The sequence below is a fragment of the Aotus nancymaae genome, unplaced genomic scaffold (assembly GCF_030222135.1).
Source record: "Aotus nancymaae isolate 86718 unplaced genomic scaffold, 86718_ANA_hifiasm-v0.15.2.pri h1tg000043l, whole genome shotgun sequence".
Taxonomy (NCBI): Eukaryota; Metazoa; Chordata; class Mammalia; order Primates; family Aotidae; genus Aotus; species Aotus nancymaae.
In genome coordinates this window covers 7,168,938-7,187,299 of record NW_026988457.1, presented here as the reverse complement: position 1 = coordinate 7,187,299, position 18,362 = coordinate 7,168,938, and the positions used below count along the sequence as shown (strand labels likewise).

Here is an 18,362-nt window from a genome sequence, read left to right as displayed (position 1 = left end):
ATGAGAAAGCCAAAGCAATAGAAATTGGGTAGAGAAGTTTACGAATTTTTATTTGAGTCATGTTAAGTTTGAGATATTTTCCACATGGAAATATTCCATTAACAGTTTCGGTGTATGAGCCTAAACTGAAGGCAAGCTAGAGAAAAGGCAATGGAAGTTGCCAGCCTAGGTAGTGAGACAGTGGACCTAAAAATTTGAGTATCACTAGAAATAAAAGCCAGTAAAATTACAATACTAAATTAACTAGAATCTCCTTAGTACGCTTTATTAAATCTTTTCTTGAAAATTTCATTCATTACATGTTATGGTCATCACTGGGAGTAAAAAGAAGGTTTAAACACTTGTGACCATCAGTATCATAGCTACCTTCTGTTAAAAGTTTTCTGGGTTTCTGAGGATAAATTATGACTGTTCAGGCATGTGGCAATATTCTTTGTAAAGGAAAATAATATTTATTTCAGTTTTGGACTGATACCATTATACCTTTATGACTGTCAGAAAATCAAAATTAGTGAAGTAAGGTAATGTAAGACAGTTAAAAGAAATAAAATCTATGGCATGAGTAAAATAACAATACTCCTGTCAGATGTTAAGATTGCAAAAGTAAAGAGAACAGAATGTGGACATGCAAACTAGAACAAAATTAAGGCAACAAATTTAGCGAAGTTGTGTTCATGATTGCCAGAATTTCTGCAAGGAATAATTTGTAGTTAACCTTATTGCCAAAAAGATGCCTTTTTCCCACAGTGGGAAAGAGGGAGTGAAGGGTCAGATAAAGCAGAAACGTTGTATAAAACAAAGGAAAATTTACAGAGAAATATTAAATGTTGAAAACTAAACAACACAAAGTATTATAGCATTAAAAAGTGGCAGTCGCTAAGTTTAAAAAGAAGAAAAAGCTATATGAAAATTAAATGTAATATTTCCCAATGTTTCAGACAGAATAATGTATTTTACTTTTTAGTACTTACAAATTAATTTGCATTTACTTTACTTAAATCTCACTTACCAAATTATTTCATTTTTCTCCTCTAATAGTATTAGTATAAGTACATCAAATATATTTTTTGTGTCTATATTTCACTTCAAAAATGTTTTCAGTACGAATTTAATAATTTTTTTTTTTTTTTGAGATGGAGTCTTGCTCTGTTGCCAGGCTGGAGTGCAGTGGCATAATCTCAGCTCACTGCAACATCCGTTTCCCAGATTCAAGTGATTCTCCTGCCTCAGCCTTCCAAGTAGCTGGGACTATGAGGTGTGTGCCACCATTCCCAGCTAATTTTTGTTTTTAGTAGAGACAGGGTTTCACCATGTTGGCCAGGATAGTCTTGATCTCTTGACCTCATGATCCTCTGTTTCAGCCTCCCAAAGTGCTGGAATTATAGGCAGGAGCCACTGTGCCAGCCCAATTTATTAATTTTTTTAATGGCAAACAAAGAAATATGAATCTTAAGACATGTTAGTGGTATATTCTTTCTGAAAAATCTAAAGTAAATATAACTATGTAAACTACAGCCTGATACAAATATTTTAAATGTTTTTAGCAACTAAATTAATAATTATATTCTATATATAAGAACAACCACCTCCGTAAGAGAAACAATATCACAAACAGGTACTAATTTTAATTATTTTGCCTATTAAAAGAATCAAATATTATTTTTTAAGTCAGATTAAGTTGGACTGAGTATGTAATAAAATTTTGACACTGATACATATAATAGACATTTTCTGAACTAAAAATCAGGAAATATGGTCAGATAAAGGATTTTCGTGTCAATTCTAAGTGTATGAGGAAATCTGGTTAAGGCAGTTAGACACTGAAATATTTAAATTTTCCAGGTAATTCTGTTGCTTTACATATTATAATAGTGCTAATAAGAACATTAGAATGAAATATTTAATTATTAAGGGGTTGCTTAATTATTAAAGTGGCTGTAAAATTCACGTTAATTACTAGAATAACTTTGATTAATTAGCAAGATAATATTGAGAAAAAAATAAATTGTGATTGAAGTTCACTAAACAAACTGAGTCATAAACATTCACACTACAAGAGGACTGTTAATATGATAAGATTGTTGACATAAATGCTTTACGGGATTCTCTAAACATTTTCATATCTTACATTCCATCATTCTAGCAAACAAACTGTATTTATTGTAATAAAAAAAAAACCACTTTTCCTAGAAAAATATTCATATACTTAAGAGAATTTTTTTAAATTATCACTTGAGATTTTTACATTATAAAAATTATCATAGTTTATAATAACATTAAAAATAAGTTTTAATTTAAAAATTGCATCTAACCAATATACTACTACTCACGGAAGAAATTAAAAAGAAAACTCATTAAATGCCAACTATGTACCAGACACTATGATAGATAGTTTACATGTCTTATTTTAATTCATATTACAATCAGATAAAGTTGGCATTTATTAAAATCACTCCACAGCATGCAAAAGTGATTCTCAGAGTGGTCCACAGTGGGTTAGAGTAAGGGCTCTAGAGTCAGGCTTTCAGGATTAGAACCCTGGTTCTGCCACTTATGTCTCTGTGATCTTGAACAGGTTATTCGATTTTTCTCTTCTTCATCAGCAGATAATTAGATGAGAAAACATGACTGACAAAATTCAAATACAAAGAGATTAAAAAAACAAAACAGTGGCTATCAGGGAAAAGAGCAGCAGGACTTGGAAGTGGGGAGATGTAGGTCAGAGGAAATAAAGTACCAGTGAACCTACCTACATATACTGTACAACATGAGGACTATAGGTCACAAAATTGTATTTTATGTGATTTATAATAAGTACATTATAGCTGCTTCCCTCCCCCCAAAAATAGATAAATATGTGAGATGACAGACATGTTAATTTGTTTCACTATAGTAACCTCTTTACTATCTATATGTATCCCATAACATCATGTTGTATTCCTTAAACATACAGACTAAAACTTATTTTTAAAAAATAAGTGACTAGTGAAACCCCGTCTCTACTAAAAATACAAAAAATTAGCTGGGCATGGTGGCGTGTGCCTGTAATCCCAGCTACTCAGGAGGCTGAGGCAGGAGAATTGCCTGAACTCAGGAGGCGGAGGTTGCTGTGAGCCGAGATCGCGCCATTGCACTCCAGCCTGGGTAACAAGAGTGAAACTCCGTCTCAAAAAAAAAAAAAGTGACTAGCACGTAGTAAATATTCAATAAATGTCATATACCACTACTACACACCCATGAACATCCCATCACCTAACATCAGATAGTGTAAAACAGGACAGGGATTTGAGCCCAAATCTGTTTTCCACCAAAAGAACACTTATCTATCACATTGGTCTCTAATGAAACTATTCTCTTGGTGTATTCTTAATTGTTTAATATACAAAACTCAATTTATACCTTGTTCCAGAAGACATGAATTTTTTTTCAAAGCAAAGTTGTCTTAGGTCACACAATAAGGAAGGTTTTTATTTTGTACCACCTATAAAATTACCCATGTTCTTAAAAAACTAACAATGTAAGAATAGTATGTACTCAATAGAAAGATGTATGTACTCAATAATATGTACTCAATCCGAATGATATCTACTCAATGTATATAATCATCCAATTCAAAGGAAAATAAATTGCTATTTAATTTCTTGAGTCAATTCAGACACAAAATTCAAAAGCTATGATACTTCAGGGATTGAGTTATGCTCAAAAAATTAATCACATACACAAGGTTGCACTAGTAATAAATACTAAATTCAAGATTTGAACCCAAGTTTGTCTGACTTGAAAGTCCACATAAATAATAACTATAATAAGTGGCCTTCATAATTTAAAAAGCCACAAAAGTTATCCAGCAAAAGTAAAGCCATCTTTGAAAACTCCAGAAAATAAGATTATTCCTCCAATAATTCTGGGAGTTTTTGTGATATAGGGTCTCACTCTGTTACCCAGGCTGGAGAGCAATAGTATGATCACAGCTGATGGCAAACTCTGCCTCCTGGGTTCAAGTGAACCTCCCACCTCAGCCTCCCCAGTAGGTAGGGCTACAGGCATGTGCCACCATGCCTGGCTAATTTTTTCTATTTTTTTGTAGCAATGGGGTTTTGTTATATTGTCCAGGCTGGTCTCAAAATTATGGACTCTAGCAATTAACCGGTTTCAGCCTCCCAAAGTGCTAGGATTACAGGCATGAGCCACCACCCCCAGCCAGTAATTTTTTAAAAAAATTCTAAATCCCCTATATAAAGTAAAAACTCATCAAAGTTAATAAAAACAGTGTAGCAGTGCCAACAGAGGTAAGGCTTACAGAAACACTGAAAAGTTTTATTAAAAAGTACTACTTAGTAGAGAAAAGTATGTGGAAGATAAAATGCTTCAGCTTGAAACACAGAAGGCAGAGAAGGAACTAATATGTGAGCTTAGCTCCATTTCTCAAAAATGTAATTAAAAATTAGACAGTACTGCAACTTTCAGTCATCTATTTACTATGCAAACAGATTTCCAAAATAAGAGTATATTAAATTTTCTCTGGAAGATTTAAATACTTCAAATTGATTATCCTTCATCTGGAACTATTTATTATTGACTAACAAAAAGATAATAAATCCTATTTCAAGGTCCTATTCATCTATATGAACTGATGATATAGCCATAAAACATAAAATTCTACAACCCCTGAATAGCCATGAATCTGTATTTTTCAAATAAAGGGAGAAATCTCACTTAACAGCTTGCAAAATGAAAGAGTATTTCACTGATGCACATACTTTTCTATAACGGTCCCCTATAAAACATTAAATAATAAAAGACTGTATTATGAATTCACACAATTTTCTGTACCAAAGAGCAAATCTCAGATATTAAAGATACTGAAATTATGAAAAAATAATAGATAAGAATTCAAAATAGCACATAACTAAGTCACAGGGTAGACTGGAATTGAGTATGTATTATATTTAAAGAGAAGAGTAGCATTTTTCTTATTGTACGTTTTCTATTTATTGGCTAAACTATAAACAAGACCAGGCATAATGGCTCGTGCCTGCAATCTCAGCACTTTGGGAGGTCGAGGCACATGAATTATTTGAGGTCAGGAGTTTGAGACCAACCTGGCCAACGTGGTGAAACCCTGTCTCTACTGAAAATACAAAAATAAGCTGAGCGTAGTGGTGGACGTCTGAAATCCCAGATACTTGGGAGACTAACACAAGAGAATTGGTTGAATCCAGGAAGCAGAGGTTACAGTAAGCCAAGAGATCACACCACTGCACTCCAGCCTGGGCAACAGAGTAAGATTCCATCTCAAATAAAAAGTAAATAAGTAAACTAAAGACATCATACACATCACTAAAAAGGTTAGAATTAGTTAACACAGGGAAAAAGTAGAATGAATGATATAAAAGAACTGAAATCAAAATGAAAATAGGTATGCTTACTCCTCGCACTCTGTCTTTTATCTCCATGATGAAATAAATACAATTTATACACCAAAATGTAATATAAATATTAAATGTTTTGAAGAAAGACAGTAAAAAGTAACTATGTGTCTTGAATGAATGAACCAGATAACCTGTTACATATGGTTTTAGCAATAACATTTGATAATATATGTATTTTATATTATTTCATAAGAAATATTTAAATTATACATGAATTTTTCTACTGGCTACTTCATCTACAACTTCTTTTCATAGTACTGACTAGATTTTAAATTACTGATCATAATGTGTCCTAGTTCACTGAGATGATAAATAGCAAAACATTTTGAATTGAAATACAGGACTGAAATTTAAAGTTCAATTTTTCCACTAAGCTGATCTGCCTTCCATTTAGATTATTTAAGATCTCACAAGCAAAATACTATCACGGCAGGACATAACCTCAGGATTTCTTTTCACTTCAAAGCTTTTTACTTTCGAAACTACAGTCTTTATACTACATTAATATAAAAGAAAACAAGACCCACAAATGGGAGGTGAATGTTATAAATGTACAAATCTCAAATCTATATTTAGATTTACACTTTATAAAAAGATGTTCCAAAAACAGAAACAATACTATTAGAAACATTAAATGGAATTTTATTAATAGCTAATTTAGACAATAATTATGAGAAAAATCATGTATTACATTTCATTGTACCTTAAATTTTTCCCATATCTTCATTCAGTAGATTTGTCATCAATTCAAAATTGAATAACCCATGAAAGAGCTCATGTATATGTACATATACTAACAAAGCACTACTGTTACTTTTGTAATAAAAATTAATGCTTATCTATATAACTTGTCCATTAAAATCCCCAAGCATGGCAATGTATGTAGTCAAAATAGTTACTACAATTCATTTTCAAATTCTTGTATACATTACTCTAAGATATAACATTAAATTAGAGTCTGGCACGTAACCTTTCTTTTTTAATGAAAGGGAAACTATAAAAAATGCACATGACATCACACTCATTAGAAGAGATTTAATATTTACATAAACATGGATTTGCCACTGGTTAGATCTGGGTCCTCAGACATAAACTATATATAAGTAAGAGCTGATGTAAATTAATATTATGCTAGATTTATGCCATGACAAAAACATTATAAAATAATGCCACTTTAAGATATAAATTATGTAGTTGCTAATAAATATTATTCTTGTGAATAATTTTACCCTAGTAATTTTCTTCAACCTGACAGGGTTTTATGGCCAATCCAAACCATGAATATTTGCGAAGGATAATGTCAGGATTAATATTTTTCCCTCAACTACATATTATACTCACTATGCTATATTTGGTAAGAATTTTCTATTTACTATTAAGAAAGGTATTTCTTTATGATCTAACAACCTAGATGTCAAGGGTTGCTTCATTTATTATGTTAATATCTATCTGCAATAGTTCTAAAAAACTTTTACTAGCACTTTAAAGACAGAACCCAAATAATGTAATACATTTACACAGCACTGAGTACATCACACATAATCTAAGTGTATACAAAATATCAGCAATTGTACATGCAAAGAAAACTTACCAGACAGTTGTTTCCACTTGACTGTCATTGAGCTGCCGATTATCCAATTGGGCAAAAAGTGGAAAAAGCACTTGAATCCCTCCAATTGAATGAATTGCACTATGAATTGAATGTGTTACTATAGCTTTCACATCCTACGTTCAAAAACAAAAATGTTCAATTAAACTTCTATAGAATATTTTTGTCACTATTTTCTTGTTCCAAATACCTTTATAAGAGAATTAAATAACATAGTTGGACATTTTTAAGCCTTCAATTATAATTTTTATACACACATAAGATAAAAAAGTGAATATCTTTGCTAATCACTTTTAAATTTCAAACCTTAGGTTGAAAGATTTTTACACTAAAAATATAAAGTTAAAAGCACATATTATTTTAAAATCAGAAATACCACTGATGGATTTAAAGACAAGTAATTTTAATGTTAGAGAATATCAGTAATACATTCTTAAAGCAAAGTATGTTTTTTATCTAACAACTAACTTAGTTAATTGATTTTATTTCATAGAACATATAAGATAATAGACATGACTGATTTCCTACTAAGGAGACAAAGCCAGGGTACAGTATATTGCTACAGAAAAGATAGATGTTTAAAGTTTCACTTAAACTTCAAAAGCCAAATAAGAAAAAAAAATCACAGATTTATAGATGAGCAATATTTGATACATAAAGATACTGTCAAATGCTGACAAGAACATGAAAACAAAGCCACAATTCACCCACCTGGAGCATTAGAGCATGTGGGGAATGAACAAAAATTGATGCATTTTCTTTTGGTGATGATTCCAGGCAGAGCTGAGCATCAGTGGCCTTAGCATTATATGTAAAGGCAATACTACTTGCAAGTTTCCCATCATACAAAACCTGTTTATGATGTTCTGCCAAATGAATATCACTCTCAGATTTAAACTTGAAGGTACTCTGAAAAAATAAAACTAACGTAAACACTCTTTGTAAAAGCAACAATTAAAACTCAAAAGTTTTAAAGCAGAGAAACATTTACAGTAATAAACTACTTGTGTACCTTTCATGTGTCAGGGACTATTCAGTGGTGTTACTCAGTTATTCTCACTTCAATTCAATGAGAGTTAAGTTTTATTACGCTAATAAAGATACTCAGATTCTTCACTTTCTAATGTTAAGTTTTTTATTACTGGCAAAATAATTTTATTAGAAAAAAAATCAAACCTGATATTATATATATATAAACAGGATTTTACCTGAATACATCATAGCATAAGTTTAATTTTTCTTGTTAACACTTTAAAAAGTATTTATGTAAATAAATAGTGCCTGGCACATGAATTACTTATAGAGAAAAATGAGTATCACCTGAGGTTGTAAAAAAATTAATATGCAAAAATATTCATATCTTTACTAAAAAGTCAATCAACCTATGAAATACCAATGCTACTCAACAATAATATCACAATATATGTACTAAACTCAGAAGTTCGTTAATACATGTTATTACTTTTTATGAAAGACAGTATCTAAACATAAGCCAGCTTTAACAAGAAAAGTATTGTTAGACGTGGTTAAAACTGCTTTGCAGTTATGAATCTAATAATGATGAATAATATTTAACCTTTGCAATAATCACAATATCAGGATTTCTATTACTTTACTTTACAACTCTACAAACTGAATGTTATAGAAATTAAGATGTAGAAGGGAAAGGGCCAGCACGTAATTCTAAGTCTTCTGATTTATAATCCATATTCAATGTATCGACAGTGAAATCATCTTATAATCCGACCCTGTCACTAATTATCTTTTTGATGCTTAGGAAATCATTTACCTGATGTGTCTCCAATTTTCTTACTCTAATGTTATAATGAGGTCAAATCAAATGCCCCAAACTCAAGTTCTTATGGGAAGCACACAGATACATATATAAGATATGCATATAAGTGAACTGGGCCAGATGGGGACTTCCTCAAACTAGAGAATGTATGTCCTTTCTAAAAGTGGCCCCTACTCCTCAGCTCAAATGAAGTGTTCGGTGTTGCTAGTTCTTCCATATTTTTCAAGAGAAACATAAAATCTGCATTTTTACCTAAAATCACTACATTTTAAAATTTAATTCAAACATTTTAACACTGTGCAGGGAAACATGTCAGATTTTCCTTCTGGACTAGTGTGTAAACACTATCTAATACAAAATGATGCAAACAATTATTATTAGGCATGTACAAGAGTAGTATGCATAATTAAAAATTTGTGTATGCTGTATCTGAAGTATTTCATTGATTATTCTTTATTTGAATGAGGAGGGTAGTGTTATCACTATAATGCTTAAGAATTCAGCATACCTGAATTTAAAAAAACGTGACTGAATTAAATTACAGCAAGGTATGTTGTTAAACACTGAAATCAGCTTTCTGCGTTTGCATTTTACCACTGCTGAAACATCTGTACATCCCATTGTCTAGAACAAAACTCTTGCTTTCATTTTGTTCATACTGCTTACACTGGAATTAACAAGTTTTAATATATTCTCTTAAAAGGTTTAAAATCATGTTGTGGAAATGTAGGATGTCTAATAAAACCTATTCTTATTTGGAAAAACATTGGTCTTAGTTTATCTGAGTCCATGATAAAAAGACCACACTCAATTCTGGCTTGCAGGAGGAAAATAAGTTCATATAACAATTAATTGAATCTAACACCTTCAGGTTCAAAAACTGTATAATGTAATTAAAATAACTATAAACATAGAATCCACTAAATAAAGATAATTTTCTTATCTTCCCTCATTTGTAGTATTAGGTTATTTCTATGTCTTTAAAATGAAATATAAAGGTGGACATGCGCAATGGCTAACACCTGTAATCTCAGCATTTCAAGAGGCCAAGGAGTTTGAGATCAGCCTGGGCAACACAGAGAGAGACCCCATCTCTACCAATTAAAAATTAGCCAAGCATGGTGTCACACGTTTATAGTCCCAGCTACTCAGGAGGCTGAGGCAGAAGGTTCACTGAGCCCAGGATTTTGAGGCCACAATGAGCCAGGATCATGCCACTGCATTCCCGCCTTGGTGACAGAGGGAGACCCTGACTCTAAAAAAATTTAAAAAGAAAAAATTTTATATGAAAGTATAACCTATTATATAAATATCAATATTATATTATTTTTTTCAGAAGGTTTTTCAGAAGAATTATTATATAAAAACTATATGAATAGGATAGGGATGAGAATGAGGAGTGATTGCAAATAGGCAGGTGGGATCCTTCTGGGGTGATAGAAATGTTCTAAAATTAAATTGTAGTGGTGTCCACACAACTTTGTAAGTTTATCAAAAATAATTGACTTCTATACTTAAAATTAATGAGTTGTATGGTATGTAAATTACACTTCAATAAAACTACTATAATTATTTTAAAAGAAGAAAAGAAGGTATGAAGATTTTGTGCTAACTACACTCAAATGAGTAAAGTATGATGCATGCTTTTCAATATGGACCACTCCAGCATAACAAAGAAGGTGGTGGAAGCAAAGTTGTACTAAGCTAATGAAATAACTCCAGTGGTAACTGAATCCACAAAAACAAATGAAGAGATTCATAAACAATAAATCAGAAGATTAATACAACAAAATCTATAAACATATACTGTATCTCCTTTCTTCTCTCAGCTTCTTTAAAAGACACAATTGTATGAAGTAATAATTATAATAATGTCATGTTGGGTTTGTAACATATACAGATATTATATGTATAACAATATCACAAAAAAAACAGAGAAAACAAATAGAGCTATACAGAAGTAACATTTATATAACTCACTAGAATGACGTTAGTATAAATCTGAAACTGACTCCTGTAAGTTAATATGTACATGATAAGCCTAGTGCAATCAATAAGGAAATACTTTTTAAGTGAAAAAAACATTATTTTAAAATTGAAAATGCTACATAAGAAAATAAGCACATAATCCAAAGAAACCAGTAACAAAGAAATAAAGGAATAAACAGAACATGAGACACATAGCTAACAAAAAGCAAAATGGCAGATATCAATAATCACATTAAAGATGAATGAAATAACCAATCAAATCAAAAGGCAGAGACTGTCAGACTGGGTAATAAAATGAGATTCAGTAACATAATGTTGATGGAATGTTTAAAGATAAAAACATATTTAAAGTAGATAAAATGGGAAAAATATCAAGAAACTACAAGAAAGATGGAATGGCTATGTTAATATCATACAAAATAGACTTTAAAACAAGATATACTACTAGATATTAAAAAGACATTGGATAATGATAAAAAGGACAATCCATCAGGAGGATATAGCAATTGTAAACATATGTGCACTTAACACAGAGCATTAAAATACTTGAAGAAACATCTGAAGAAATGAAGGGAGAAACAGACAAGTTAACAATAATAATTGGGCACTTCAGTACTCAACTTTCCATTCATAAGATCAAGAAGGAAACTGAAGATTTGAATAAAAACCAAACAAAACTAACAGACATCTCTAGAACACACCACCCAAAAAGAGCAGAATACACATTCTTCTAAAGTACACATAGCTGGGCTCAGTGGCTCATGCCTACAATCCCAACACTTTGGGAGGCTGAAGTAGGAGGATCACTTGAGGCCAAGAGTTCAAAACTGGCCTAGGCAACACAGCAAGACCTTGTCTCTACAAAAATTTAAAAATTAGGCACAGTGGCTTGTGCCGATAGTCCCAGCTACTCAGGAAGCTGAGGCAGGAGGATCATTTGAGCCCAAGAGTCTAAGGCTATAGTGTGCTAGGACTGTACCACTGCACTCCAGCTTAGTTGACAGGAGAGACCCTGTTTCCAAAAACAAGTATACATGAAACGTTCTCCTGGATAGACCAAACTCAGGTCATAAAACAAACCTGAATAAATTTATGAAGACAGATATAATAAAAAGTTTATTATCTGTCCAAACTGGAATATTAGAAATCAATTATATAAAGGAATTTGAGGAATTCACAAATACGTGGAAATAAACACATTCCTAAATAACAAATGTGTCCGACATAAAATAATCAAAAGAGAAATTACAGAATATTTTGAGGTGAATAAAGGCACAAATACCAAAACATAAGCAGTTAAGGCACTTAGAAATTTATACCTGTAAATGTTTGTATTAAAAAAGAGGACTTCAAATCAACAACCAAACTTCCCACCATATGACCCTGGAAGCAAAAAGCAAACTAAGCATAAAACATACAGAAAGAAAAAAATAAAAAGAATTATAGAAGAACTTAATGAAATAAAGAATAAGAAAACAACTGTGAAAACAGAAGGAAATCAAAAGCCAGTTCTTTGAAAAGATCAACACTACTAACAAGCCTGTACCTAGACTGATTAACATGTTAATATCTCATAGACACACAGAATATATTTGACAGAATCTAACACTTTTTATGATAGAAAGCACTGAACAAACTAGGAGTAAAATAGAACTTCTATCTACTGAAAAAAGCATCTGTAAAAAACCTACAGCTAACAACATAGTGCAATTTGTTGCAGGATGTCAGTCAGAGTATAGGAAGGGTAGGAAGGGTAGGTAGGAGAGCTGCCCAGTTAATAATGTCAGAATTCTAAGAAAGTGATAAGCATTACCTGAAACAACAAGGATGAGGCAAGTGGGTTGTGCCTTGACATGAAGTTTCTGAGTAGGTGAGAGGTAAGGAAGGTTATGTACACTAAACACTTCTCTGTGTATCCCTACACAGAGAAGGATGTGAGGGCATCTGCCTGAGAGAAGATGGCAAACCATGGGAGGCAGTGGATCTAGAGTGTAAGCTGAAAATCATTAATTTGGTATGTGGCTTGGCATGTAGGAGCCTGGGCAGGCAGAGGGCATCCTCATGGTGAAGGGTTGGGGGATATCTGGTTCAGGTTGTTGTAGCCCAAGGAAGATGAGAGAACATGCACAAAAGGGAAGCAAGCAGGCCAGGGAAGGCACAACACCAGCAGAACAGGGAGCACATTGCCTAAGGGAGTGAGCCTGGATGCGGTGTCAAGAGTTCTAGACAGAGGGTAGCATCTGAATAAGAGGGCTGCCCAGCAGGAGGTAAAGACACCTGGGGCTGCAGAAGGATGGGGAAGGCATCAGTTCAACAGCCTAGCTTAGTGTATTGTGCTAGAAGGGAGGAAGGATTAAGAAGGCATTCGTGAGAGGGTGGGAGGTAGCCAGAAAAGGAGCCAACATCTCCCTCAGGTGAAGAGGACATCCATATGGAAAATGAAGGGAAGACTGAGAAACTGTTTGATTCATCATAATGTAAATGCAGTAAACTGGATCTTTTCACTACAAAAGACATTATGTAACAATTAGCAAAATTTTAATGGAGTCTGAGAATTAAATGGTAGTAACACATTGATGCTAACCTCTTGATTTTATATTACACAATAATTATGTAAAAGAATGTTTCTGTTTGGAGGAACATAACATTCAGGATTGATGGAGCATCACGTCAGTAGTTATTCTCATAGCTCAGGGAAAAAAACTGATTGGCATTGTGTGTGTAGCTTTTCTGTAAATTTTATTTTACTTTTAAATTTTAAAACAAGAGAGAAATAAAGGAGATAAAGATTTAAGAGAAAGTGAAATAAGAGAAGTGATTTAAGAGACATATTAAAGATTAGCAAAGTAAATAAACATGCATAGTCAAGTCTCTGGAGAAGAAAATCAAAACAAGGAAATAGAAATTATAAAAGTACAGTATAATAACAATTTCTTAAAATATGAAAAGATACAAACTACATATGAAAGTGCACACCATACCTGAAAAATTAACTCAGAATAACCAACACCAAGACATATCTAGCAAAATTACTAATTCAAGGAAAAAGGGAAAAAAATCCTTTGAACAACTAACCAGACTAAGGGCCTTGTAACAGAGAAGATATTACCTGTAAACAGACTTTCAATACCAAATACTTCATGCCAGAGAAAAATTATTAGCATATTTAAAGACATCCAAAGAAAGAAAAGTTAAGTCAGGGATTTTATAGCCAGGCAAAATGACTTTCAAGTATAAAGTCTCCTTACAAACTAGTATCAAAATGCATTTATGAAGAAATACTATTTCCATGAACTCTTCCTGAGGAATCTACTACAGAAAGAACTAAAACACAGGTAGACAAAACACATCAATATAAGGAAATATTATAAGCCTTAAACACACAGGTACTTACAGAACTATGACTAAATAAGAGTTAAGAGAGAATGGTACGTAATAACTGTATGCGTTCACAATGTAGATAATACCTTGTTTGCTGGGTCTGCCATAACAAAGAACAGAGGCTTGATGGCTTAAACAAAAGTTTATTTTCTCACAGTTCTGGAGGCTATAAGTCTGACATATGGGTGTTAGCAGGGTTTTCTTCTGCAGATTCTCTCCTTCTCTTCCCTGTGTCTTCATATGGTCTTCCCTTTGTGTGTGCCTGTGTCCTACTTTCCTCCTCTCTATAAGGATACTAGTTATATTGCATTAAGGCCCAATAACCAAAATGACCTCGTTTAATCTTAATAATCTCTTTAAAGACCCTATCTCCAAAAACAGTCACATTACAGGCTGCTGAGGGTTAGGAATTTTAGGGGAACAGAATTCACCTTATAACATACCTCAACTATTTTAAAAACGGCAAGAGGGAGAATGAAGAGAACATACGCAAAAACAAATTAATTGCTTTCAGTAACTATAACAATTGGGCATTATTGGTATTGTTATTGAGACTGTTTATGTATAATTATGGGAGTTTGTAGTCTATTATCCTGTGTGTACTTGACAATTAGTATCCTCAATGTAGAGGAAAGGAGATTTAACTTCAAGTAGGTCAAGTTAAAACACAACCCTCTCCTGCTTTTTTTTCCTTATTCCTTGCTTTCCTTGTCGTTTGCCTTTGCTGGTTTCTCTGCATCTCCTCAACCTACAAACACTGGCTTTCCCAAGTACTCATTTCTCAGGTATCTTTTCTTTGAACACATTTCATTGGTCCCTAAATCCAGTCCTTTACCTTGAAATCCTGTCCATATCCTGCCAATGCCAAATTCCTATCTCCGAGCTAGATGTCGCCTCTGAACTCCAGACTTATTTCATTATTCCATTTAGATGTCTAACAGGCATCTCAAACAACTATGCCCATAACCTATGTCCATAACCAAATTCTTGATCTTCTCTGCCAAAACTTATTTCTTCATAGTCTTCCCTATATCAGTAAATGAAAACTCCATCAGCTCAGTTGTTCAAGCTAAAATTCACAGGGTTACTTGCTCCTCTAGGTCCTCTCTTGCTCCCTTACCCCATATTTCCAGTGACAGAAAATCCTACTGGCACTACCTCCAAAGTATATCTGAAAGCTGACCTTTCAGAGTTTTAGATATTTTAGATATGCTTTATCAAAAATCCAACCGAGTTTCAACACTTTCCAGAGCTCTTCACTAAATAACTGCAACAGCTCCCTAAAAAGTCCCCTATTTCCACCTTTTCCCCCTATTTGCCATAGTAACCAGAGTAATCCGTATAAAATTGGTATCAGACCAGGACACTCAAAACTTTTCAATGGCTGTCCCTCTCACTCAAGAGCAAAAACAAAGTCCTAATAATCCTCTGAAAGCATATAATTGCTCTCTGAATTAATCTTCTTTGACTCTCCCCTTGCTCCTTCTGTGCCAGTCACAGGAAAACATAGTCACAGTGTTCTTTAATCTGTGAAGTAAGCTTCTGCTAATGGCCTTTATTTATTTATTTATTTATTTTTGAGACAGAGTTTTGCTCGTTACCCAGGCTGGAGTGCAATGGCGTGATCTCGGCTCACCGCAACCTCCGCCTCCTGGGTTCAGGCAATTCTCCTGCCTCAGCCTCCTGAGTAGCTGGGATTACAGGCACGTGCCACCATACCCAGCTAATTTTTTGTATTAGTAGAGACGGGGTTTCACCATGTTGACCAGGATGGTCTCGATCTCTTGACCTCGTGATCCACCCGCCTCGGCCTCCCAAAGTGCTGGGATTACAGGCTTGAGCCACCGCGCCCGGCATGGCCTTTATTCTTGCTCTGGTATTTGCCCTTAAAGCTCTTCCCCAGATATCCAACTGGCTAGCATCAACTTCCATCTTTTTTACCTGCTTTGCATGTCTCATAGCTCTTATCACCATATAGACAATATTTTTCTTTTGTTATCTGTCTTCTCCCATGGTACTGCACACCCTACTTCCGCAAAATACAGGCAGGGATTTTTGTTGGTATCATTTAATTATTATATTCCTAGCATACAGAACAATGCCCAACTGTTTAATGAAAGAATGAATGGATTAATTAGTGAAGGCTATTTATTTGTATTTAGTTTACCTTATCCGTAGTAGCTAGCATTGATTTATTTTGTTCTTCCTTTCAATTGAGCCTTTGGTATCTTTAATTTGAAAGAGGGGTATACAGCATATGCTGTGGGTAAATGAAATACTGGATACATATTTATCTAACATTCAAGTAAAAATATGAAATTTTGACTTTGTTAATTTTGTTTTAGCCATTGAATTGCAGTCAACATCATTCTATCAAGACACGTAAAATACAGGAACTTTCAACTACATAGGTGTATTTATAGCCTCTCCCCAAATCTTTCTGTTAAGTTGTCATATGTATGACATTTATATAATCCTAATGATACAGGTTTTCTTCTTCAGTAATGACAGTCAAATAACAACAAATTTCTTAATTTTCTTTCAAAAGACCTAAAGAATATTTTTGCTGGATAAGAATGCTAGATTGGTAGATTTTTTTCTTCCTTTCAGAGCTTTAAGAATTTTGTTCCACCTCTATAGCTTCCATGCTTTCTGATGAGATGTGTATAGATATTCAAATTATTGTTCCCTTATCAATGTCTAGTTTTCCTCAGCTTGCTTTCAAGATTTTTTTTTATCTTTGGTTTTCCACACTTTGACTGTAATGTGCCTACTTTGGTTATCTTTGAATTTATTTTGGTTGGAGTTTTCGGAGTTTCTTCAATCTACAAATGTAAGCCTTTAACCAAATCTGAGAAGTTTTCTATCATCATTTATTCAAATATTTTTTCTGGCTCTTTCTCTTATTTTGTGCTTATTAGACATTTCTGAATTGCCCCATACATCTCTGGGATTCTATTTTTAACCCCAATCTTTCATAACGCTCTTCAAAGTTTCTATCAATCTATATTCAAGTTCATTTACTTCTCTATTATATTAACTCTGCTAATAAGCCCATAAAGCTTATTTTTAATTCTGACATATTTTTCACTTCTAGAATTGCCATCTGATTTTGTTGTATTTCATAGCTGATACTTCCTATCTTTTAATTCATTATAAGTAAATTTTACTCTACCTGACTAGTTATAACGGATGACATGTGATATTTCCAACATGTGGGTTATCTTAGAGTTGGTATATGATGATTTTCTCTTCCCTTGAGAATGAGTCACATTTCCCCGACTGTTTTTAGAATAAGTACTTTCGTTTTATATGCTAAATAGTGGGACTATTACTCTGTAGAGATAATATTGTTTTGAAAGGTATTGATATTTCTGTATTAGAGGATCATTCTACTTGTTTAGATACAGTTATAGACTCTCATGCCTCCTGTGTGTGATGTTTCAGATTTCAGTTCAGTTTTGAAACCTAACTTATAATCTATTATCAGTTTGCCGTAATCATACATGGTATCAGGGGTGAGCCAGAGATCTGGACTGAGATTTTTGAAATCTGCAATTCAGAACCCTTTCAGGCTCTCTTTTCTGGGGTTACCCATCAATCTCCATAAAGTACTGGTTGCCCCAGAGCAGCTGACCCTAACTTTTTCTGGACAGAAAGTTTCCTATCAAAGAAAAAAATGGGGATATCAGTCCATGTAGACTGACTGTTTCACATTTTGACTACCTTCTAAAGCCTGCCTGCCATAACCCTCAGATAGATGTTATCTGTACTATGTGCAGAGTTTACAAATGGTTATTTGTAAGCAGATCAGTTTGTTAGGAACTCACCTCTCCATACAACTATTGCAAATCCTCTAAAGTGATTCTTAATTTTGGGAGTTGTGTTATGCTTTTTCTCTTATCAATTAAAACTTTATTATGATATAGTAAATTATAAAAACCATTATGCTACCATTTTCATAAATGAAGGAGAGACTCAAAGCTAAATTTTCAAATATCTGGCAATGAAGACTAACTGCTTGCCACATAGGGTTAACATAACAATGAGAAAATGTCTAGTAATAATTATAAAATATAAAACTTTGTTAAAATCTGATTTGCAAGCTTATATCAAAGGGCCACCTGATACACAAGGTTTTATAATCTTGAAGATA

General features: G+C 33.2%; 1 protein-coding gene across 10 annotated transcripts in view; it reads right to left on the bottom strand.

Moving 5' to 3' along the window:
• NBEA (neurobeachin) overlaps positions 1 to 18,362 on the bottom strand; it is a 743,003-nt gene that overhangs the window by 590,510 nt on the left and 134,131 nt on the right. For all 10 annotated transcript variants that reach the window (XM_012465562.2, XM_064361756.1, XM_064361759.1 and 7 more), the window contains exons 9-10: positions 7,753 to 7,950; positions 7,024 to 7,157 (exon numbers count right to left, since the gene is read on the bottom strand). In XM_012465562.2, the coding sequence (XP_012320985.2) occupies positions 7,024 to 7,157; positions 7,753 to 7,950 (332 nt within the window). The remainder of the gene's footprint in view (positions 1 to 7,023; positions 7,158 to 7,752; positions 7,951 to 18,362) is intronic.